Source organism: Stegodyphus dumicola, chromosome 6 (assembly GCF_044657685.1).
Source record: "Stegodyphus dumicola isolate Sdum_Otavi_A_Nest chromosome 6, ASM4465768v1".
Taxonomy (NCBI): domain Eukaryota; kingdom Metazoa; phylum Arthropoda; class Arachnida; order Araneae; family Eresidae; genus Stegodyphus; species Stegodyphus dumicola.
This window is the reverse complement of record NC_140773.1, coordinates 201137386-201164621: the sequence shown is the minus strand read 5'-3', so window position 1 is coordinate 201164621 and position 27236 is coordinate 201137386. Positions and strand designations below refer to the sequence as shown.

The 27236-nt window shown below is 31.0% G+C and overlaps 2 protein-coding genes across 2 annotated transcripts in view; one reads left to right on the top strand and one right to left on the bottom strand.

Annotated features, from left to right (window-relative positions):
• Positions 1-1054: 1054 nt before the first annotated feature.
• LOC118199308 (transcription factor MafK-like) lies at positions 1055-11237 on the top strand. Its single transcript, XM_035371131.2, has 3 exons — positions 1055-1199; positions 1440-1691; positions 9240-11237. The coding sequence occupies exons 2-3, from the start codon at positions 1620-1622 to the stop codon at positions 9630-9632; spliced, it is 465 nt and encodes a 154-aa protein (XP_035227022.1). The 5' UTR covers positions 1055-1199; positions 1440-1619; the 3' UTR covers positions 9633-11237.
• A 3994-nt stretch (positions 11238-15231) lies between these two features.
• Ttc30 (tetratricopeptide repeat domain 30) overlaps positions 15232-27236 on the bottom strand; it is a 66066-nt gene continuing 54061 nt past the window's right edge. Inside the window, exons 13-16 of the mRNA XM_035371124.2 lie at positions 26164-26235; positions 25285-25388; positions 23052-23260; positions 15232-15712 (exon numbers count right to left, since the gene is read on the bottom strand). Coding sequence (XP_035227015.1) covers positions 15585-15712; positions 23052-23260; positions 25285-25388; positions 26164-26235 — 513 coding nt within the window. The 3' untranslated portion in view covers positions 15232-15584. The remainder of the gene's footprint in view (positions 15713-23051; positions 23261-25284; positions 25389-26163; positions 26236-27236) is intronic.

Here is a 27236-nt window from a genome sequence, read left to right as displayed (position 1 = left end):
AAGAAATTAAATAATGAAGAATCTGTATGAATACATGTATGGTTCTCGCACTGTGACAAAAACGACAGTATCTAGAGCCATCAAATTTTGAATAATGTAATCCTCCACCCGAGCATGGGCATCTGGACGGCTGAATTTCGAATTTGTTTTAATCTATATCATAATTTGTAAAACTTTAACGAATTTTTCATTAACAAACTCAACGAGTTCAGAGATAGCACTGTACGGAAAATAACTGTTTCATCTCCAGTGCGGAAATTCTAAAGATATGCTGTTTTCAAATGTATGTGGTTTACGGGCGAAGAACATGATATTCAATAACTATAAGTAACACACAAAACGTTAAAAAAAAGGTTCCTTTTGGGCGTAATATAATATCTTAATGCTTCTAGATTTTATTTTACCTTTTTTTTCCCTTCATTACACTCAGAAAATTTTATGCTCCGAATTTTATAAATTACTAAAATAATTATTCCACTTTAATGTTAATAAGTTAATGATGATACAAATCAAATAAAGGAATTGTTTTGTAATGTTATTATAGTTTTGAAAATCTACTTCCTGAAAATGATCATTAATTTTTTTTAAAAAAAGTTATCAGATCTTGTTTAATTTTACCTTATTTATTCCAAAGCATCACAAAAAAGCATTCCAAAGCATCACTATCAACTTTATTTAATTTTATGTTATTTGTACGCAAAATTAAGTTCATAAATTTTGAGCCTAGAGTTTTTACCGTTTTACCGAAGTAAAGATATTTGTACAAGAATTACGCGTGAAAAAAAAAACTGCGCGAAATGCAGTAAAAAGTGCTTTAATGAGATATATTAAATCCTATTTGGAAATAACCGTGGATTTCATAATCTCATCACTATACAACGTATCACATTTAATAATTAAAAAGAGTTATGTGATACAAACGCCATAGGTTTCAGTGTTAAAAGTAAACCAGATCGTCCCTACTCTTTCTTGCCGACATGTCGGTGACGAACGCCCCGCCTACAAAGTTGGTCTATCTCTTATAAGGTCCATGTTTCTTATGTTTAGTTTACCCAAAGAATCTGTAAGGAAAAGAATGAAAGCTTCCATAGACGCAATGTAAACCTGTTTCGCCTCTGCGCCGCTATATCGAGGAGACACGGCTATGCAGTGAAACAGCAGCGCAGGGTGGAATTTAAATAGCGCAGTCCGAGGAGATAGTAATGTTTTTTACTTTGAAATTCCTCAAAATGCTTTATTTTCATACATTTCAGATAAATTGTGTAGCTGATCTTTTATCTTCTAATCTTTAATCGTCTAGATGTTTCGCATAGAACATCCTAAAATTCAATTGCAAAATAAATGAATAAATAAATAAATTTTATTATTTTTATATTCCTTATTTTTCCCCTTAACCCTTCTTTCTGTAAACTCACATAATTGTTATTCTTTCCTTACAGATTCTTTGGTTTACATACATTCGGTCATTAGCGCGCAGCATACTTTCGGTCATAGCGTGCAAGTAGATGTCTGTCTCTTCCTCTTCCTTTCTTTCATAAGCGATGAAACAGCAAAATTTCAGCTAAAGGAAACTATACAAGATTTGGGAGGTTTGTTTCTTGAAAACACAGCTTTTATTAATGAGGTTGTCGAAAATGGACGGAAGTTGGAAAAGTAATTTAGGTATCAAAGATTCGGTCATCAAAATTAAGGTAATTTATTTTAATGTATAATAATACATTTCATATTTGATTTTATATTATTCTGTCTTTATTGGTTAATTTATTATGCTAATAAATAATCGTATCAGTATGAACGCTTTCATTTTACGTACAACATACATCACATCAACTAAAAATAATGCTATGATATGTACAGGAAAGTGTGGTAAAAAGCAGAGAAAGTACTCAAATATTTCATACATGTTATGAAAATTATACCAACAATAATGCTTTAGATTAGTGTCTTGTTCAGAAATGGGCTTAAGAATGCTTATATATATGCTTTTGGCATTTCCTTTAGAAAAACATTTTGTATTGAGTAGACATGTTTCAGGCAATAAAAGATAAGTGTTAAAATCTCTTGAATTGTAATATATTTTATAATATTTTAGTTTAATAGATGATTCAAATAGGTAGAGCATATAATCTTTGATAGAGTTCTCAACTAAAAAGCCTATTTCTGTATGTTGAGCATAAATATTATTTATATCTTCATTAATATATCTTATAAGTTTCATGTTGATGATAGAATTAAAATGAACACTAAAGATGTTCTTATAAAAGCCATCTGAATTTAAAAGGCTATTTGAATAGGAAACCTTTAAATGAAGTTTTGTGTTTTTCTTTTTCTTTTTTTTAAAGACAATTTTGTTGTATTATTCACTACTTCAAAATTTAAGTTTTTTTTTTTTCAGCTCAGAAGCTTCTTCCAGCTTTAATTTTTTTTTGCAAATTATATACAGGAACCAGATTGTGCCTGTCAGGTTTATATCAAACTGAACTAATATGTGTAATTGATTAAAATTAAGTAATGCCTCTTGGAGGAAAAACAAAGAGTTTTTAAAACAAATTTTGGAAGCACTTCCGCAGAGAACCTGGTAAATGTAAACATCGCCAACTTTGGCGATAGTAGTTCAAACCTGGTAACCCATCGGATTTATCCTATTCGCTTGTTCGAAGTTTGCAACATTCCTCTTGCGTCCATTTTTTTTAATTATCGCTGTCATTGTTCGCATTTGCAGATCTATATTATTCTTCTCTTATTTATTATTATTTTTTCTGAATTTTTTAGCAATGAATAGATAGAAATATTTTCGTAGGTAGATGCCGGTTCTCGTTTCGGGATCGATGAAAGGAGGGGTGAATGCTAATTTGTAACACGGCTGTTCACGTTGTGTTTTTAATTATTAACAGCCCTAAGAACCATGAGGTTTTCAACCTCTAAAATAATTTGTTTTCGTAGACCGCAAAAATGTGCATATGCATTTTAAATAATTAAGTAATGCTTTTATTTTTATTATTGGTTATTGTCATCTAAAATTATGAGAATAAATCAATTTTTATGGCGTAAAATTTTAACAATATATTGTTAATGCTTTTCTAACAACAATCTTTCAGAGGATCGCAGGTGTGACATAAATATATGATGAAATTGAAATTAAAAATATTATTGATTATCTAAGATGAGAGAATAGTTTGATGCATCACCATGGTCATCAAATTCAGCAAACCACTGCTGGTGTAAGGAATATATTGTTTTCTGTGTTAACTGGAATTTAAGACAAATTTTTTTCGTATATCACGTTTAACCGGTTAATTTCAGTATATTGATACTAATTTATATTTTTTAAATGAATTTTTATTTCCGTTATAAATGCTTATATATTGTCTTATGCTTAATAATATATTCTTTTCTGTGCTAACTTGAATTTAATACGAATTTATTTTCGTATATCACGTTTAACCGGTTAGTTTTACATCTACATGCTTATTATCTGTGAATTTTTACTACCATTTGCTTGTATATTGTTTTGTCTGCTAATTTGAATTTACATGCACTAAAAATCACGTTTACGGCTCGGCTCATTGTCGATGAACCGTGAGCTTGGCGAGTAAAAATGCAACATCGCCAACGGGTTCTCTGCGGATGAAAACCCCAAATTTTTTAGTGAAGACAGAAAAAATGGCTACATATTTGTACAACATTATCGAATTACTGAGTTGATATAAAAAATGTGCAATAATTATCAGCTGTAAATCATAGAGGATAAATTGATTACAGAATTACTTTAATGGAAATACAATTACATACACATTTCTGACAGCTTTAGTGATAGTTTTTTATATGTGATGACATAGTTCTTGTTTCTAGTTTACTGCATGCACTAAGGTGGGAATTTATCTGCTATCATTGCTTTTATGTTTCCATTTGGAATAATGTAGGTATATCCTGCCAGTTGAAGGGCATTATTTGTTACCTGTGTGATAAAGTGTAATATCTTGAATATAGGGTATGCAAATAGATTACCTGAAAGTGTTTGATGATGTATTTGCTCAGTCACGATTGGAAGATGATAATAATTTATGTTATTATGATAATGCCAGAGATGCTTCTAAGCAGTCTATCTTGCACTTTCTGTCCAGCTGATAAAATATTTTCTAATGCATCTTTTCTTTACAAAGAAACAAAGTTGTATCATTATGCCCTTGATTTGTCATATATAATTAGGAGTCTGGATATTCTGGGAACATTAGCGATTCTTGTCTTGAGATAGTTCTTTGCCATTTTAAGTCTTTCATGATAATCAAGACATATTCATTAATAGCTCAGCATGAATGGTGGTTTTTAATTGATCATAGTATTAAAATGTATTTAAATTATTCTCATTAACTTAGAAACTGTCATCGGTAAAAATATATTTACGGGTGCCCATTGGCGATTTTTGGCAGCACATGGATACTAAGTTTGTGCAATTCTTTCACTTGTTATTTTGGCTTTCTGTAGTGGTGCTACGCAAAGACAAAATAACAAGTCGAAGAATTGCACAAACTTGGTATACAGTCAAAAGTCGTTAATTCGGACACCCATAATCCGGAATGATCTATAATCCAGACCTCAAAGCTACAAACTTTCTGCGCATGCGTCGATTGCGCGTAAGACCTTTACGGCTGCGAATATGCGTGTGTGCAAAATACGTTTACGAATGCGCATTTAATGTATAACGGACAGTATAAGCTAAGCTAAAATTATCTAATTCAGTTAATGTTGCAGATTGCGTTGTTCCTTAATCTTCGAATTGGATTCGGCTTATTATTTTTTGCAGACTGTTAGAGCAATTTTATAAAAGTAAGCTTGAACTTTCGATTATGTCAAATAGAATTTCTGATATACATTTACTAATATGTAAAGGATCTACAAAGCGAAAGTATGTTTCGAAGTCTATTAAACAAAAAGTGAAATTGCTGCAAAAAATGGATAAAGGCATATCCTTTGTTTATCTTTAACGCCGCGACGCGCAATGAATTGGAAGTTGATCTGTCAGCACTATCCTTATGTTCAGGGCAGATGTTTTTATTTTATTTGGCTTATAATTCCTTACTAAATGTAGTATTTCATCTCGATGTACTCTGTCTTTGATATGATTTAAATCAAATTCCTCGTCACTTCCGATATAGCGAAGAAAGTGACAGAGGTTATTGAAAACGAAAAAATTTCTATTGACAAATTAGTCAGTATTCTCGACACAGCAATTATAGGACTTGAACAGCGTAACTTTGTAACTGAACAAGAAATTATGTCTGTTTATAGAATTAAAGAGAATGTATTATCACATAAAAAACGAAGCAACTTAAACAACTTACATTGAAAGAAATGTTTAATAAAATAAACAAATAAATATTAAGCTTTTTTTTTTGTAAATTTTGATAGCCTTTAGATCATAATTGTTCTTTATTTCATAAATTACGGATTCATATTTTTAATCTTATAATTTCTGCATGCCGTCTTACCAGATTTAAACTGATGATCTATAATCCAGAATCGCCGAAGTCCCGACGAGTCTGGATTAACGACTTTTGACTGTATATGTATACATCGACCTATCTTCACTTGAAAAACATCGGAGAATTGCACAAACTTGGCATTGTGCACTCCCTTTGTTCACATCGGTCTGTATTCACTTAAAAAGTCAAGGAGCAGCCAACAAAAAATATATAATCTCAATAAACTACATTTTAAATCAAGCAATCAAATAACATAAAAAAGGAAATTCATATTAGCACTATACAAAGGAAATATCCACTTACCTTATTTGTAAATTTTCTTTTCTTCAGTCAAACAAAATTCCTTAACAGCATCCAAAAACTTCCTAAAATTATCTAAACTAGAATCTATGTACTGGCGATGCCACATAAATTCATAAAAATAAGAGTAAAAAATATCCTCCATAGTGCCGGTCTCTGACATTTGACCATGCGCATTTCCTTCTTACAAAGAGGACACTTGTAATGGCTTCTAAATAAACCTCATTTACACGCCACTGAATTAAAGCTCTTTTCCCCTTTCATTCCAAATCGTACAGAAACTTCAAATTAATCTTACCACATTCAGCCATTCTATCCTCTAAACCACAAAACAAGCAATGTACTTCCTAACTAACACACACCACCCTACACCTAACTAACAAACCCTTACAAATCTTTTCCCATAATTCAAAATTTACAGCAGTCATGCAACCGTTTACATCATAATAGGGTTTCCATAACATTCAACTGTTCAGGTTACCGTAAATGAAACGACAACTTGGCGATAAATAAAACAACTTTACGATAATACAAGGGGCACTCTTCAATCCACTCTAACCATGTTGTCAAACAATGCGATTTAGCACCAGTTTTAGATAAACGTGATGTCGCAATACACTTGTATCATCTGCACTTTTGTTTGATGTAAACCCGGTAGATACTTGATACACCACTTTTTTGCATTTATGATCATAAATTAGTTATTACTGTACTTCTTTCTTGCATTTTGAAAAGAAATGAGCTCAAGGGCTGTAGAATCACATTTGTGACAGCTCTCTAGTTCATTTATAGTGGTCAAAAGAATTAACATCTATTGACTGAGAAAAAGAATGGCTGGATATGGCCAACAAAAGAGTAGCAGGTTATAACAATCATATATGAGAAGTTTGTATTCTTAGCAATCTAAATAGAGCTTCTGGTAAAATTAGAATGCCTAACAAATTAGTAGAAATTGCTGAAAGTCATTTTTAGGAAGCACAAAAATGATGCAGGTTGAATACTTGCACAGCAGTTGCTGCTTGGTAGATTTTGCAGAGAGATTGATGAATGCTATATTGTAGGTAGAGGTGAAGCTGAGAATTTAAGAATGCTTGGCACAATTTTGTTGGCTTGATTTTTAGATTATGGTAACTTGGCGAAAATTTGGCGACCAACTCTCCTACAGCAACCCTCTATTTTTTTTTTCCCCGCCGCCATTTTGTCTTCATGAAGTAAAGACATGTTTCTTTTCTTTTTATCTACTGAACACTTCTTCCAACAATCTACTAGCCGAATTACACTTATGCTAGAAATTTTATCTAACAAAACTGCTTAATCATGACAAATATTCACTGCAAAATTGGGAAAAAGTGCACAATACCATACTCCTTACACGTTTTTCAAAATAACACATACACATAAACCATGTACACGTTGACTTATTTTTACTTAAAAAAACATCCCAGAATTACACAAAAATGGCATTGTGCACACTCTTCTATATCCATGTACACTCCTTTTTTCTCATAAATTAGAAAAATTTCACGAAAATACATGACAATTTTCTGAATCTTTAAACCCGGTAAAAAGAACATATATGAAATTACCTGATCGTGAAAAAGTATATACCCTTTCCAAACATGAACATTTCCACATATAAAATAAATAAAATATCCAAAAACTTTTACCTCTAAATTATCTATTATATTATAAACGTCACCAACGAATTCATACCGCAAACATTACAAATACTTAGTGTCAAATATTTAAATTATTTCCATGCACGTTTACTTCAACTAAAACGTATACCAAATTCCTACAAACATAAAATTCACAAAATAACTATCATTTAATTAAAATATAATTAAATTCAAAAACACTACTTAAAATATAAATAAGCACATACATTAAATTAATAAAAATTACCTTACAATCCTAATTACTTTAAACTAAATCATTGCTAATAACAATTTTCCCAATAATACCAAATTACTTTACTTCCACCTTACATTTAGAACAATGCATAAAAATAATATCCTCAAATAATTAAAAATATTAACTTACCTAATCTTCTTCAGAATCTTGCTTACATGGTGGATACACTTTTATTATGTATTCAATAAAATTATTGAACGATTTTTTTCTGTGAATTTTTCCTCCACACTTCCTTCGCTAAATAAAAAGCAAAATTCTCTTTATCACAATGCCTCGGAATGGTGCTTTTTATAGCACTCCATGTGCCCTCTATTGTATTGGTATGTGCACCTGTTTCCGGATCTTTAAAATAATATTTGTGGTTCACAGCAAGATGGTTAAAACCTTCATCTTCCAAACATTCATACGATTTTTCACTTTAGACAGCACCATACAATCCCAAAATTATTCAATCCTACTTCACACAACACACAATGAAGCTTAATACAAAATAATATACAGCCACAGATATTTTTCCAAATTCCCCCCCTTTTCCGATTAAAGAACCGTAATTCGTCCATTAATATCACATGACATATCCCATGATCTCTCATTTCCCTCGCACAAAATAATGCGTAATCGGAACTGAGTACTGTTCACATTATTACCAAAGTCCCAGGCAGTAACCTTTATCGCCTCCAAAATGTCGCTAAACTACCAGTTACCATATTCTAAAGATCAGCCTTTTGTTGATATTCCTGTCAGCTTTTATGATTCAGTTGTATAACATGTAAGTGCCTAAAGAGTATGACCACAATATCAGTAAGTGAAACAGAAATTCATTTATAATTAAATTTGTTAATTTCCAATTATTAGCACACTCATTGAAAACTCGGAAAAGAAGCATTTGTTTGGGTATTTTTACTTTATTTCTTCAATACATCAGGAACTGCTAATTTTTTAATAGGCATCTTTTCCCATACAAGACACAGATATATATATATATATACAAGACATATGCATCTTTTCCCACACACACATTCTTTTTTTTTTTTGCACTGCTGTTCTCCCTGTGTTCACAGCAATCTGTTTTCATTGCTTTAAAAAAAAAAAAATCTGAGAATTATTCAAACTTTGCATTTTATGCAGAACTGGTTCTAAAGTCCTGAAGTGAGAAGAAAAAAAGGAGGCACGTGCCTTATCTGATATATATTTATATTTTGCTGAAGACGACGACTACTGCAATATGTTGTCTTTTGCTATGTTAAAATGCTGAAATTGTAGAAGGGAGCATAATATACAGTCACACTTGCAAAACTGTCTGGAGAAAGGAAATGTGCATGCTTGGGTTGCTGCATAAATCCTTTCAGTTGACATTTTGGGTAGCTACTAAAATATTTTATGCAAAATGTAAAAATTATACTGCAAAATGATAATTCAGATAAAATAGTTTGTTGTACCTCATTAATGAAATAATAATACATGTATTACATATTAATATTCTTAAATGTGAATTATTTTAACTATAGTTACTTTAATTATAATTTTACTTTTTCACTTTAGAATGAATTTGACTTCAATGAATTTTCTCCTGTTTCACCAAATGAGATAAATGATGATGAACTTGTCTCATTAACTGTTCGAGACTTGAACAGGCTTCTTAAAATGTCTAATTTAAGCCGTTCTGAGATTCAGCGCATTAAACAAAGGCGGCGAACTTTGAAGAATCGTGGTTATGCAGCCAGTTGTCGAAATAAGAGATTGGAGCAAAAGGATGAACTTCAACATGAGCATTCATTGGTGCAAAGAGATATAAATATACTTAAAGAAGAAAATAGAATGATTGAGAGTGAACTAAATGAAATCAAGAAGCAGTATGAAAGTTTAAGACGGTATGCTCTTCATAGCAATATTTGTATTCCTCCTGAATTTGATATATCTTGTGGAAGTTTCTAATATGGAAAAGTATTCTTTTTCTGTTTATTTTAAAAATAATGTGGTGTTTAGAATCATGCTTATGTTGTTTCTGATGCTGGTGATTTTAATACAAAGAACTATTTTATGTTTGTGACAAAATGTTCATCCATAAAAGTATAAAAAATATTCGCACATTCACTGTACATATATAAAAGGAAATGATTTTTTATATAGCCAAGGTACATAATATATGGCATTAAAAATATTACACAAACTAATGGGCATCAAGTGTAAATGTTGGCATTAAATCTAGTTAGATATAGGAATAGCAACTCTAACAATATGGCCGCCCAGACAGAAAAATGGTCAGCAATGCTGACTCTTCTGAAGGGCCCGGGTTCTAATCCTGGAGAAAGCATTGGGTGTAATTTTCCCGTTCCTTCCTAAAAGCAAACGGTGGCCCACCTAAAAGGTGCTTCATAATAAAGAGACAGTTTCTGGTCTTAGTATTGGCCAATACCTATAAATGGCTAGAGACTGCGATTGGGGTGGGGGAGAACCTAATAATATATTTTTTTAATGAAAATATCCACTTTATTAAATCCAAAATAATTTTTTTAGAAAAAGAGAAATACAGAAATTCATAAATAAAAATTCATTTAATTATTCCAGTTGATAGATGCAGTTGACAAAATTCTACGCATATGAACCTTTAATGATAAAGGTAAATAAGCAGAATGCCTATCAGATAAATACTTTATTACTGATATTTATATAAATTAATAAGCATATTGCTCTTAGATAATTTGTTGTATTTTCTTTAATGAGTAGTGGATTGTTTTAATTTGAAAAGTAAAAAATAAAAATTATAAAGAAACATATATGATATTTTTGTATTACTCAGATGTATTATAGTTTAAAAGATAAGGTTTTATTCTGTATGGAATGGTAACAGTTCTGAGAACTCGAAATTTGGCATTTGGCTATCAGTCTAAAGAGAGATATGCTTTCGTGTAGAAATTTCTATGGGAATTTGACTTGTAGTTATACATTTGCCCTTGCTGTGTATATGATTATTACCACTGTAATATAAATCATAAAATCCCGAAAGACTTTACTGAAGTCAACTAAATTTAATGTCAAAAACTATTTTTCTTGCATTTATAATATGTTTTGAAATAAGTTAACTTTTATAAGAGTCGGGAATTTAAAATATTTGATTGTTCTATAGTTTTGTGAAGCACTTTATTGTTGTTAATGTGAGAATCTGCTTATATGTAAAGAAAACGTATATTTAGTTTTATTGAAAATTTTGAGTAATTTAAGTAAATGAGCAAAAATGTTATTTACTAGTAAGATAATTCAAAGGGAAAGTGTTAAATATTGACTGCCTAATTGTTTATGCTATTTTATTTGGTCACTTCATAGCATTACATAAGGAAGTTATATAAAAGAATATATAAAGAGAGGGGGAGAGAATTATTGAAGTATATTTTGCATAGAGTATTAAGAAATATTTTAAATATCTCATAATATTGTATATGAGAACATTCATGTTATAATTTTGTTGGGTATCTGGATTTGTATGATAAAAAGACAGTATGGAAAGGATTTATTCAAAATTAAATTATTTTATGAAAAATGCATTGTTTGTTTTATTTTTCATATTGCATAATTTTAAAAGCTAAAGAAAACATATGGGTTAATGTAAATTTTAAAATGAGTTGTTAATTTATCATGCTTAACATATAGATCAGTATTTTGAATACTTTTTGGTAATTACATATATTGATACATAATGCAAGTTTCATACAAAGATGGCTTTGAAATGGCTTCAGTGATGCTGTGCATAAGTGTCTGATCTGGAGAGAAATACATCATAAGCCTAATAGAAATTTGTTGGCCTAACAGACATATTTTGCCATCTTCGTTAAATCGATCTGGTAATTATTAGCAACAGTAGATCAGGAGAAAGCACATGTAACTAATACAGAAGTGATCTAAGAAAAGAGGCCTTCACAACATGATTGAACCTGCCTCGACAAAATCCTTTGATGATAGTTGGGATTCACAATTGTCCTTGGTCTTCTTCACTGAAGTAACTGTCTGCTTCTTTAATATATTGTTACTAATTTTGTACATAGATAGATGATTTTAATGCAGTCATTTGTGAAATTGTTGTATTTTGCTGCATGAAAAATTTAGAGATGAGCTATGTCGGAAAAGTAAGAACATAGGGGCAAGTCTGTTTAACATTGAGTAAATGGGTATCTCGGTAATTTGTTGAGATATTGCAGTTAGAGTAGATTTAAGGGTACCTCTTGTCGTTTTATTTTTGGTAACCTGAGTAGTTGAATGCTATGGAAACCCTGTTGTGACATAACTGGTTCCATGATTGTGGTGAATTTGAATAGTATGTTGTTATTTTGTGATTTACACGGTTTACATGGCTGAATGTGGTAAAGATTAATTTCTTTATAATTTATAAAGTTTCTTTATAATTTGAAGCAAAATGGAAAAAAGCATTAATTGACTGGTGTATAAATGAAGGTTTACTTAGTAGCCATTGTAAGTGTCCTGTTTGTAGGAAGAAAATGCGTATTGTCGAACGTTGGAGGATATTATTTACTCTTATTTTAGTGAGTTTATGTGGCAATGTTAGGATAGAGACTCTAGTTCAGATAATTTTTTGAAGATTTTAGATGCTGTTAAGGAATTTTGTTTGACTGAAGACGGGGAAATTTCTAAACAAGGTAAGTGGATATTTACTTTGTGTAGTACTAAGATGAATTTCCTTTTTTTTTTTTTTTTTTTTTTTTTTTTGTTATTTTATTGTTTGATTTAAAATGTAGTTTATTGAGATATATTTTTTGCTGGCTGCTCCTTTGACATTTTAAGTGAATATAGATCAATGTGTACATGGGCAAAAGTCAAGAGAGTGCACAATGCCTAGTTTGTGCAGTTCTTTGATTTTTTTAAGTGAAAATAAGTTGATGTGTACATGGATGCACGTTTTGTGCAATTCTTTGACTTGTATTTTTGGATTTGTGTAGCAGTGATATTTGGCGCAAAAATCGCAGCTACACAAAGCCAAATTAACAAGTCAAAGAGTTGAACAAACTCTGTGTCCATGTACTGCCAATTATTGCCAAGGGGTATCCGTAAATATATTTTTTTCGATATTGCCAAGCTGATAATATTTTTGGTGCAAAAATCACCACTATACTAAACAAAGCCAAAGAATTGCACAAATAGTATCACCACTATACTATACAAAGCCAAAGAATTGCACAAACTCAGTGTCCATGAATCGCCAAGGGGAACCCATAAATATATTTTTACCCATGTTGCCAAGCTGACAACGGATTTGGCAACTTATTTTGTTGCCATAAAAAAGAGAAAAAAGAAAAAGCCAGCTATCACCATCAAAACTAAAGGAATCGGGACGATAGAATCATACTCGTAGAATGGCTGTATTTTAGCCTTCACAAATTGAATAAGATTCTAATTAACAAATGAGTCACAATTCTTCAGATGAGACTATAAGGCAGCATAAAACAAAATAAAATTAGGAATAAAGGAAAAATTGTTTCAAATTACACCTGCAAGTTTCTTGCATATAAGAGACTTTAAACATCTATATCAAGCTCGAATGTTCCAAGAAGGCCAAAGGAATAATAATCTTCAGTGACTTCAAGGCTGCCCTTCAGGCTATTCAGAAGGGTGTCTCAAGATAGATCCATGAAATATACAGTACAAAGTCTTTAATCCGGACGTCCATAATCTGGAATGATCTATAATTCGGACCTCAAAGCTACAAACTTCCTGCGCATGCGCATATGCCTGCACATAATACCTTTACGCGTGCGCATAATACGTTTACACATGCGCGTTTAATGTATAATGGACGGTATAAGCTAGGCTAAAATTATCTAATTATCTATTTCAGTTAATGTTGCAGATTGCGTTGTTCCTTAATCTTCTAATTGGATCCGGCTTATTATTTTTTGCAGACTGTTAGAGCAATTTTATAAGAAGTAAGCTTGAACTTTCGATTATGTCAAAAAGAGTTTCCGATTCTGGAGCTGCCAAAGGATCTACAAACCGAAAGCATGTTTCGATATCCATCAAACAAAAAGTGGAATTGCTGCAAAAAATGGATAAAGGCATGAAGAAAGTGACAGAGAAGTTAGCGAAAACGAAAAAATTTCGATTGACGAGTTAGTTGGTATTCTCGTCACAGCAATTACAGGACTTGAACAGCGGAACTTTGTAACTAAACAAGAAATTATGTCTGTTTATAGAATTAAAGAGAAAGTATTAGCACATAAAACGAAACAACTTACATTGAAAGAAATGTTTAATAAAGTAAACAAATAAATATTAAGCTTGTTTTTTTTGTAAATTTTGATATCCTTTACATCATAATTGTTATTTATTTCATAAATTAGTTTCATATTTTTAATTTTATAATTTCTGCATGCCATCTTACCAGATTTAAATTGATGATCCATAATCTGGAAAGACCCCTAATCCGGAATCGCCGAAATCCCGAGTCCGGATTAAAGACTTTGTACTGTATAATGCCCTGGCCCACATTGATCAACTAAATAACATGTTTATATGCCATAGCGTAGTGGTTAGCAAAGGCTGATTACCAGACCAAAACTCGAGGATGTAGTTTCTACTTCCATAAAAGGCTTAGGTGTATGAGTCTTTATATCTCCTACTCATGAGTGTTATATTAGTCTAATTTCCTGAAGTGCACCATAGTCAGTGTCCTCAGTGATGAGATGGCTAAATGATGGGAGGGGGGTTCAGCCATTCCCAATGAATGCTTAGAGCACCTGTCTGATCCTTCGCCCCCCAAAAAAATGTTTTTACAAAAAACCCTCCTCCCCACCTCAAGCAGAAACTTTTCATTACATTTCCTACCTCATTTTTGTGAAATTTCGAAATTGTAAATATCCTTAAGGAAATAAAAGCTATATCTTTTTAGTAAAATATTTTTCTGTATAATTTTCTATTACAAAGATAGAGATTTGGCTTTTTATGCAGGCATGATTTGCATGAAAAAACTATCGTATTTTCCTTCCATACCAATAAATGTTTTATGTGAAAGATTCCCCCCTTGAACCTAATATTATAGCACAATAAAAATTTAGTAATTTTCGCTATTAGACAAATACATAAAATTAATTAAAATATTAATATTTTTGTATATTTTTCCTTAGGGAAACACAAGCATATGTGCAATATTTTTATATAATTTACAACAAAAACTTATAAAACAATTTCAACAGATATATTATATATTCTACATAAATATATTGTGCATTCACAATATTCCAATGACTAGAGTCATAACATTAAAAAATAATGAACATTCAATAAATTAAGTAAAAAGCTAATTCCAGTTATATATATATTGCATATTCTATGGATTCCAGATTGACACATGTATATGTATATTATTGCATAAAAGCTTTTTTCCATTTTATACACACACATTAAAGCTTTATAAATATATTTGAATAGTTCTTCAAAAAAATTAAGACAGAAAAGTTCAGCCTCATTTGTAAACTTTTTCATCATTATAATTTAAATAAAGTGATATAGTAATTAATGCAGCAAAACATTTATTTAAAAAGTATGTGAAGTTTATTTATATGTTTTATTAATAAATTATTTTTAAAATCTGAAAGGGAAACTTATAAGCTGGCTAACTATTAATAACATAAAAATGTAAACTGGTTTTCATATGTATGTAGTTTACATATATTTTCAGTTAAAATATAAAGCATTTTGTTGTGAAGATCATAGGTACATTGGTTCAATACATATATTTCTTGCAAGTTCTGAAAAAATAAATTATAAATTTTACATAGTTGAAACCTACACATAATCAGAGCATAGTTTTACTTTTATAAAAGTTAATTTGGACAGAGCTGGTAGAATGCTGAAGAGGAATCAATTCCAGAATTTGTATTTTCACTCCATGATTTCTAGAAGAATAGCTTTTAGGAGACGAGCTTCGTATGTTACAGTATTTTTTCCAGCATGAATGGGTATAGTGTCCAAAGGTTGTTCCATTGCAACTTTAACATTTCGTCCATAAGCTGAAATAAAATTATTTCTTCAGAATACACTAATGAATAATAATAATAAAACTAACTATAAAATTAATGAAATGTATAATTTGCTCTTGAATTATGCAAGAGGTGAGGGCTGTAGCATACAGTGTGTCATCAAATTTTTGCATTCTTAAACTATAAGGGACACCATGAAAATAATACATTTTTCATCAAATTAAAACAAATTTTTATCAATTTTTTTTTAAACCTAAAGGCAAATTTTCAATTCAGGATCCATAAAACAAAGATGTTTTTGACAAGAAAAAAAAAAAAAAAAAAAAAAAAAAACACCTGGACATTCAATTTTTAAATTCTTTTCCATTTTGAATTTTTTTCCTATTCAAGAAATGTTGCAACAACCTTAATAAATTATAATTAGAGGGTGCAATGTCTTGTAAATGAGGTAAGAAAGTTAACAACTGTTATCCCAGTTTTTTAAGATTTTATCAGTCTTTTTTGCAGAGTGTGGTCTTGCATTGTCATGCTGTAGAATGATGCTTTTTCAACAAGGGCTGGATACTTTTCAATCAAATTTTAGTTTACATGATCTAACTATTGACAATAAAGGTTTGATCTGTGCCTTAAAATGCATTATGTCCCAAGTATTCCACCAAGCAGGCCATAGTAATTTTTCTGGCTTTGAGGTAGCTGATGGGTGTGATTGGAAACAGCCATTAAATTTTATATTTGGGATTATCAAAAAGAAACCATTTCTTATCTCCAGTCTTTCAAGATCAAAAAATGCTTCTGCTTTACATTATTGCAAGAACATATTACAGGTGATTTAATGATTACACACATTTTCTATCAACTTTACCAATCTGCATCAAATACTCTTCAGTGGTCGACAAAGGTGTGTTATGAATATCCGATAATTTTTCGATTCTTTGACAAGTATTTACTTCTACTTCGGTCATGAAACACCATTATCAAGACACTCAGGTCTTTCTGAATGGGTGAGTTATAAAGATCAAAATTACATAATCTGAACCTAGCAAAGCACCTCTGGCATTTATAGACATCTAATGTATCACTTGCAAAAATAACTTGCATAACTTTAGTGTATGCAATAACCAATTAGTATTAAACAAATGTTGATATGCGTAACTATGACCAAGGGGGATTGGATTATGAGGCATACATTTCCTGTTACGTATTTGAACACTTTATGCAATAAAGTGAGCTAGAGGACAGGGGGGGGGAAGGAAAGTTATTAACAACAGACGTATGTGTATAATACTTTATTCATTGATAAAAATTTTTTTTTACTGCTACTTTATCTAGCGGAGAAATTTATTTACTCCTACTCAATTTCGTAATAATATCTCAAGGTCTCTAAACAATTCATTACCTTAACGGAACTACTACATTCAAGATGAATTCTTTATGGTACTCTACTTTAATTCATCTGACTTTAATTTCACTAATTGGATTAAAACTTGACTTACAAGTTTAGATTTAACTCAAATTGCCAGTTTGGCATCATACTTCTTACTTGAGTAAAAGGTGAAACACCTTCGCATTTATTAATTATTGTTAATTGAACGGGGATTGGTTTGTTCCCCTTGAAAAGTCAACCAATTTCTGATCAATGACGAAAATTAGTTTATTAATTTTCATTTTAAAAGTTTCCATTTCTATTTTTCATGATTTAAATTAAAGTTCCTTTAAAAAGTATTATTTTTGGGATTAAATTTCAATGCTTCCTGGTTACTTCATTCAGATACATTTTACTAACTTTATATTAGGAGGTAATATAATCAATATAACTTTAGTAAATAAATTTTATATATATACATATATAGGTAAGATAAAAATATATGAAAGCGAAATTCTAAATTTAATTCACTATAGCCTCTTTTATTTTTTATTTAATTTGGGGACTTCCTTTCTCTGTCTTCAAAATAGGACTATAAATCTAAACTACGTCATTCAAGTTGGTCATGCAATCTTACATAACCCTTAATGCAGATATCTCTTGCTCAATCAAGTTAATTTGTAAACCAAAACCCTTTTTGACTCCCTCCCTTCTTCCTCTGAAGTACTGCAACACTTTTTCTCTTTTCGCTTAAGCTTTCATCCTGTTAAGACGCTGCTGCAATCATCTACATTCGCTTCTGTTTCATATTCGCTAAAGTATCAAAGGTGTTCTGGAAATAGGCATTACTAGAATGCCAAGTAAATTGTGGCCACCAATGTGAATTTAAATAAATATGGAATGATATCCAGCTCGACTGTTTATTCTTCAACTCTAAGCATTAAATATCTCCGCAATCAGCATTTCTACGCATCTACGTTGTAGTGTTCCTACATCAATGCTTCCTTGTGCTAGCATTACATTTTTTTACAGGAAAAATGATCTGCCATTTGAATTGAATAAAGATGTGGAATCAAAACTTCTTTGTCGTCATTGGATGCCACCTTACGCTCGGCCACAATAACACTCGGATTCTGATGCCAAGCTTTGTCATTCCTGTGCCTGCCTATCCACAAAATCATCACACACACGTATATATGCATAAGATAAAAAAAAACATAAATAAAAATTAAACTAGCATTAACCTCTCTCTATTCTAAAAATAGTAATAACTGTTTCTGGACTGCGTGATTTCTAGATCAATCCATGCCATATGACTTGCATAACGCTGATGATGTAGCTAATTCGGAACTTGAAACCAAACTTTCTTTTAACAAGCTATTCACTTCTGCTTTTATTCCTGTAATGACTAAGAAGTTTCCTCTCTGCTCTCTTCCAACAATATCAAGAATGTGAATGTCCTTGCATAGGCACGATTAGAATGCCAAGAGAATTGTGCCCGTAAATGTCAACTTAAATAAATATGAATATTTAATCTAACTTGGCTGTCATGTTTGCTTTTCAATATGATTTTACATTATCACTATTTCTACATCATTACCTCTAAGTTTATTGGTTTCATTACGTATACAAATAGTTTGTTCACATATTCATGATGTAAAGACTGAATATAGATAATTAAATTTCATATTAAATGAGCACGAATTTAATGAAATTGCATATTTATTAAACGTAAAAGTATAATTTTAATTTAAAAGTATCTCTGAGAAATAAGAAAGCTTATAAATAGTCAATAAGTGCCCTTATTTGAATATTTAAAGGTACAGACTACAATAACTGAGTTAATGGATTGCTATAGAAATACAAAATACAGAGGGATTTAAAGTCAGTAAATATTTCAATCGCTTCAAATTTGTAGTAAAAGGCCATCACTTCCACTTCGACTGATTATACAAATTTCCAAACCTAAAACTGTTTGTGCTTTTATTTATTTATCTTAATTTTTTTAATCATGGAGCTAAATGTTGTCACAGAGATCATTCTGCATAACAGCAGCTTAAATGTTAAACTCAAATTTGATCCAAAGAAGAGATTTCTTTTAGGTATTGCCAAAACTAATACAAGATCAATACATCCTAGGTTCAAACTGTATGGACAACCAATTAGAGTTTCTAAGACAATCAAATATTTGGGCATTACGATCGATGAAAAGCTCACTTTTATACCTCACCTAGATTAAATAAAGATTGAATGCACCCATATTCTTAATAGACTTAGTAAAATGAATCTCCAAGGTAAAGTTCTTAAGAGTTTATATAAAAGAGCTATTGATAGAAAGATCTTGTATGAATGTGGCGCATGGTGGACTGTAACGGTCCGAATGCGTAACAAAATTTTGCAAATTCAAAGAATCGCTTTATTGGGATTTTGGAAGTGTTTTCACAGTAGCTCTTCGGATTTTGGCTAGATGTCCTCTGATTGATATTTTAGCGGAAAAAGAATATGCTATCTTTAAATTAAAAGCTGGTAATAAAACTGTCGATTGTTTCAGTGAGATCTTCTCATCTAGAGATTTTGACTTTGAAAAAGGTTTAGACATTCATACAGCTTTGTTGAAACGGTTGAATTGGCATAAAGGCCTCTTCAATATGACAGGCTATACAGTTTTTACAGATAGATCTAAATTAGATAGTCATGTGGGGGCAGCCTTTTGTGTGTTCTCAGATGAGAAACTAAGCTTACAAAGGAAATATAGACTTTCTGGCAATGCCTCTGTTTATCAAGCACAGTCAGTGGCCCTGTGAGAGGCCTTACATTGGCTTATTTCTAATTCTGTGTTAGATCCTGTAGAAATCTATAGTAACTGCGAAAGCGCAATTGTTTCAATTATGGATGTTTGTCCAAGTAACGATCTAATTAAACAGATAAAAGATATGCTCATTTTTCTTAGCACTTTCAGAGATATGAAACTCTTTTGGACAAAGAGTCATATTGGTACCATTGGTAACGAGTTAACAGATAGATTGGCAAAAGTTGCCACTGAAAATCAAATTATTGATTTTGAAGTAAAGACTTCCTTTGACAGTTTGAAATCCTTGTTGAAAAAAAAAAAAAACGGTTTGACTCTATGGCAAGCAAAGTGGAAGGACCCAGATTTTAAAGGAAAATTCACATATAATCTCAACTGTAAGTGAGAGAAGATGTCTAAGTGACAAGTATCTAAACCAAGCTTTAACTAATCATGGACACTTTCCTTTTATTATAATAGGTTTTCGATTAAAAATCGTGCCTGTCCAATTAGCATTTGCATGTCGATATTGAGCTGCTGTTTAGATGCTCTTCTATGAAAAATATTGTTCTAAGATTTATTCCAGATATATTACTAAATTTAATACTCTAAAGGATCTAAGTAAAAATACAGTGACTAAATTGAAATTGTCAAATTTCATAAAATATGTATCTGTAAATGAAATGAATTTATATATTGATTGTGTTGCAAATATCCCTGTTTGTTTTAAGAAAAATTAGGATGTTTATGATATTCTGTTATTTTATTTCTTTGTATATGTAAGTAACATATTTTTATGCATGTAAGTAACGTGTTATATTTTACAAAGTATGTAATAATGTGCTTTTGTTGGTGTAGTTGGTAAATCCCACCAGCTCCTAGACTTTAAGTTCATATTTTAGTTGTTTATTCTATTTAAAGTTACTTCAGGTAGTTTGGTGGTAGTTGCACTGCTTAATGGGCCTGATTTAGGCCTTATTTTAGATCTTACTGTTTCTTTAATTTACCCTCTGAGCGGCACAGGATTTTAGATCTGTCATGAAGACCAGTATTTAAACAGCATTTATTAATTGAGTTTGTATATTTACTTATTTTAGTCTGCGTTTTCAAAAACTTCATTCATTAAGATGATATATACATTATTAAAGAAAGTAAGAAAGCAAAATGCCTTAAATTAGAAGCTAATATATGCCAAGTAACAAAACTTCTGATGACTGGATAAAGCCGGTCATATGCTCAAAAGGTTAAATAGTTCCACTAAGCCCTGTTAAGCCTCTAATGGCGGTACAGGAAGTTCAACCAGTCATAATAGCAGCTTAATAATAATGGCTGCCATTCAGCATTATTTTTGCTATGAACTGTAATTTGAAAATATGCACATTAAAATTCTTTAATCCCCATTCTGCAGTTTTTTCATTTCTGTGCTATTACATTATCGTACATTAAAACTGGCTGAAGAACAAATTTTTATTTTTTCAGTTAACTGATTTCTGTATCATCTTGTGTATGGTTTTCTAAAATAAATGTCTTTTAATAATTCCATCAAGTAACAATCATTTGTTATTTAATCCAAACTCACAAGACCATATTTATCTATGCCCAATTAAATGTAATGCATAAAAAATCAGTTTAACTCTCTGAATGGCATGACTTATGCTGTCACTTTAGTGCATGTTTCCTTGCTATTTACAATACTTTACCTTTTTTAATCATTTAAATATGATTTGAATAAATAGAAGATTATGAAAACAAAAAATAAGTAATTACTCAAATCTAGGTTATAAATGCCATTTAAATGCAAATCTACCAACTCAAGAAGATTTTCATGTAAACAGCATTTATAACCCGTATAACCTTTTACAACCTTTTATTTATAACCAATAAACCATCTCGCTTAGAAGGTTTAATTAAATGAATGATATTTTCTTCCTAAATTTTGTATCAAACAACATGCAGTCATCTTTTCTTTGCCACATATGATATGGAGTATTCTTTACTGACTGTACCACAAGCTTCCATTAACTCTTCTCGCTGCCACACCTACTATTTTATCCTTAAACATTCACATGCATTTTGAGCATTGCTGTGTGATACTGCCATTGAGATTGTTGTGTATGTAACATGCAGTGATTCTTCTGGCAAACATATCTCTTATCAACTGTTGTGAAATGTTGTAGATTCCAGTTTTGAACTTCACGTTAAAGTGTAATAAACTGTACTACAAAATGGTAGCACATATAACATTATCTTCTTTACAGATACCATATATAATGGGTCACAGTGTTGAGCAATGGGGTTCAACACTGAACTTCAAAAAAGAGTTTAGGCATTTCCATTAAACAAATTTCAAAATCATAGTTACTCGGCATGCAGAAGCAACAGACAGTTGTGTAGTATTGAGGAAGTATGACGTCACAGAAACTAATATTTGAAGGTGGACAAATAACATCTTAAAATTTCTCATTCAACTAGAAAAGCTTTCAGTGGCCCATAGAGTCGTCATTTCAATAATTTCAGAATGAAAATAATGGCATTTGCATGTTAGAAATATAAAGAATGACTTTTTTCATGATGTCATTTGAGTAATTAATGCACATGGCACATGAGCATGGTGTTGAATTTAAAGCCATATCTGGGTTGTGTACAAGGATGATGCGATGCAATGGATGTGTATTGCGATGTCTAAAATTTCTTCCTCAGTGACTTCCAGCAGTATATCGGGAGAAGTTGGCCAATTATCAACACATTATAAGATTGAGAAAGGAACACGATTTTGTCTTAGGGCAAACTACAATTGCTGATAAGACAGTTGTACTGGATGGCATGTGTACTTCAACATGCCATCCAGTACAACTGTTAAAGAGAAAGGTATCAAAAGTGTATTGGTTTGCACTATGGGGAATAAGAAATAAAAGCCTGAATCTATAAGTTTAGAAAATTTTCATTCAATTTCATTTCACATTTTCTGTAAGTCCTTTTTTTAAAACATGGGGGGGGGAGGAGCCATCTTAGATTCAGAGTTATATGATAATTTTTAATTTAGGTTGATTATATTGAATGATTAATCATTTATTTTATTAATTTCTTACTACTTATAACAATTTTTTGTATCTGAATGTTTATTAACAATGAATGACACAAGCAAGTATAAAATTCAAATATAGTAGCATAAGCAAACAAAAAATTGAAAATTATCAAAAGTATATTTAAAAACCTACCTTCACATTGGGAAAAGAATTGCAGACAGTCGTATAATACAGCATCTCTGATGACAAACACTTGTTTTGCAAGATTTTCCAAAAGTGACAGGAAACAACGTTTAGCATAGAACCAAGTATCAGTTCCAAGTTTTTTGGAATAAGGCTCCAAACTCTTTATTACTCGAGAAATGCCAAAGTCATAATTTCCTTTGGCACAATACAAAGTTCTAAAGAAATAAAAAAGGACATATTGAAGAAATAATATATATATATATATATATATATTTTAAATAATTCGTCAAGAGTGATAATATACAAATAAGGGCGAGGGGAATCATAAAATGTTTTATAAATATTCTGCTGGTTTCCATTAACTAAGGAGTACTAGAAAAAACATAATGTTGATAAATTTAAAAATAATGTGAACTCAATAAAATTTGATCACATAGCTAGTAAAAGAATATTGCATAAGTACACCAAATGAAAATGGGTTTTAATTGCAACAATTTTTATAATCAGATAATAATATAAAACATATCTTTTAGAGTGGATCATTATTTTGTTTCCTAAAATAAATTTAAAAAAAAAAAGTTGAAATAGCCATTCAGCAAGAAAGATCTTGATAACTTTATCTTCTAAATGAACTTCTTTGGATAAAAATTGGCTGGCTCAAGGCACATCCGAGTTATTCAAACTCAAAGTAATGATTAAATGTGGGTAGTTCAACTGCTCATAGTGAAATTAGCAACTGCAATTTATGTACTTTTAAGTAAAATTATGTGAGACTGAATTGGGCACACAGTTATATGAAACAGACTGAGGAACACTGCATATCCATAACTTTCATAAGCCTACACAGTATTATCAGGAATTATTTCATATAAACTTGCAGGTGAGAATGGAGTTTTGCTTATGCAACAATAAGGACAGAGCAATAGTTCAGGCAAGAGATCATTACAACATAGATTTATATGTGTACTAGAAGTTAATTAGATACATGTTTTTTAGATGAAATATGTTTATGCTATTTTTAAGTTCATAATTTACTTTGGTACTTCCTTATTATTGCAGCCTCCACTGTTTGGTGTGAAGATTACTACCAAGTTTTAATTAAGAAAAAGTTAAGATGTAGAGACATTATATATTTTAGAGCAAGAAACATGAAAAGTTAACAATGCCCTCACTGTGCTCAAACTCTGGACTTTTGATTGCTAGCCAGATGCACCTTCAATAACATGGTGAAGGGATGTGGTAAGGAGGATAAAAATTCCTTACATTCTCTCTGCTAAAAAGCAGCTGTGAAGGACAGCTACAGTTGCTGCATCTATGTGGGAATGAATTATCGTCCACCTTATTTTTGTCAAGCATCATTGTAGAGACATTGGATAGTTTGAAAGAGGAACTATGAAAAATACAATGAACCATGCCTTTGCCATGATTCAAACTCTGAACTTCCTGATTGCTTGGATGGGCTTCCAGTTACACCATGAAGGCACATACTAAGGAGAAAGAAAATTCCTTTCAAAGAACTTACTTCTAGCATACCATCTGTGCCTCTCTTATTTCCATGACTGCTTTTGATACAGCATCAAAATGATTTTCTTGTTCCAACACGGCATCAAAGCTTACAACTTTAAACCTATTATCCATCTTCTTAATGGATCATATCAAAGTTGAAAACTTATTCAAAAGTCTTTTTGTGACGAGTGAATTATAAATGACTAAGATTAGGATTCTCAGCCACTTGGTGACAATGATATATATTGGCATCATTTAAATAATGGAGATTGTAATAATAAGGAAGTATTCTTAATTCACATTCTCTCTAAATTTCATTAAATTCCATCATGTTATTCTTTTCTTTATGACGATTTTCCTGACTTTTACTTTTCCTTATTTTACATAAATCAGAGTATATGTAGTTTAAGTGAATATAATGTAAGTATTAACTTTTAAGTGTACATAATCTGAAGTAATTTAAGAACATATGAAGATTACAGTTTGTTTTAACTCATATCTTTCAGACATAACTGGTTACAATTTATGCTAAAACTTTTTTTAGGAAAGAACTTAGTTTTTTAGAAAGAAGACATTTGTGAAAGAAATATTTAATGGGAGAAAAATATATACACACAAATTTCAGAACTGCATTTCAAAATTTTATGAATAAAAAACAATGAAATATAGACTTTGGATTAGTTATATGTCCAGACAGCAAATAATCTAAAATATTATTCAAATGTTTACATACCCAATAACTAAATTGACGATACTCAGGTGAAATATTTTCCTATCTGGCTCTTCATACGCTAGCTGCTCCTCCTCTTTTTCAATTTTTCTCATCAGTTCTTCAGCCTGCAAAAAATTATTAAATTATAATATTACATATACATTGCACTCTTAATTATGTAAGCTAATGCTGTAAAAGCAGGTCACAGGTAATAGAAAAACATAGGTAATCCAGCCTATTAATTTTCATGCTTATTGTATGTGCTTATGTTTAAAAAAAATCAGTAATTTTACTTTTCTTTTGAGAAATAATATTATTTGCATTAGTTTAAGTATTTATTGAATTTCACTGCATATTTTTTGAAGTGCTATTTTATCATTGCACTTAAATCCCCTTGTTCTATAAAATCCAAGAGAGTTTCAATAGAAGTCATTGTTGTCTTGGGAATAATGTAGTTATCAGTATATTCTTCACTTACATTTTACATATCAATCTTTGCTTCTTCTGTTCTTGTGACATTTGACTCCACATCACCATCACTCAAGCGCAGAAAGCACGGCTCAGTCAAATCACCATCGAACCACTTCCCAGTGTTTTCTCGATTGACATTTTTGAAGAATTTTACATATTCAGTCTTTTGGCGTATAATTTTAGTTGTTGCCAATTAAATAAATATCCAATTTCTATATTATGAAGAATCTTTCTCCATGACCGAACCAGTAATAATAGTCTTAATTTAAGTCAAGTGTTTGCTACTTCATATATAGCATCCAATGCAGTAAACAGCATTGCCAGGCATGGATAATTCAGAAACTGGATAATTTACAGTACACTGTGTTAAAATATATATTTTCTTTTAGCAACTTATTAAGCACAAGTATTACATTTAAGAATTCTTACCTCTTCATTTTGTGAAGTCATGATGTACGAAACGCAAAGGTTGGCTAGAACAATAGCGCTGACATTCAATATCTAAAAAGATAAAGTAATTTAAGGGCCCAATGAAATATAGTAAATAGAAAAAAAATTTATATGTTATCATTATTTTTAAATTTTTCAAAAGAGTGCTATACCTAAACTAAATTGGCAGTATCTGCCACTAAAAAGATCATATGCACTTAGTTAAAATACATATCAGCTACAATTATCAAAATGGATGTATGAGGAAAGCTAAGTTAAGGCTGTAGAAAGCACAATTGCAGGTGCTTATTGATTTAGTCATTTCTTCTGTGAGATTTCTGGCAAGATCCAGATACCACTTGCAACAGTGAGCGATGTGAAAATGAAACTATCACTATTGCAAGAATTATGAAATCATAATTTTGGTCAGGAAAGGGGGACGAAAAAAGAACAGATAGAGACTACTGATGTCATTAATGTGTAGTGAAGTCAAATGAAACTTGACGACACATCACCACGTGCACTGGATGGGCATGACATATTATCAAGCTTCATTCAAAATTGTAGCTATAGACTTTCAGTCATCACTGGTATCTGGAAGTGATGCTCATAATAATATCGTTAATAAAAATTTTTTCGTTTAAATTCCATGTGCAAACTGCAGCAGATAAGTCAATGACCATTACATTGAATCTTCATCATTGATTACAGAGTAGCATTTACAAAAAGCGCATGGTGTAGCGTTACATTTTGTAGCATTCTGATGAATATCTATGAATTTGGTGAATATAAGATCAGCATTGTTTACAAAATCCCACTACAATTTCATTGGAATACAGCATTCCTGAATTATTTTTATGAATTTTAGATGATTACTTGAAATTTCAAGAAAATGACATAAGCTTTATCAGTGGCATAGCTAGGGGAACATCTGTCTCTGGGCACCAAATTGATGATATGAAATTTTTAATGAAATGTTTTCCATTCTTGGCACACAGAAAGGAGCGCAAATTCTTCAGGTGTTCTCCGGTGCAAAAATCCTAGCTACGCCATTGAGCTTTATGGATTGCCAG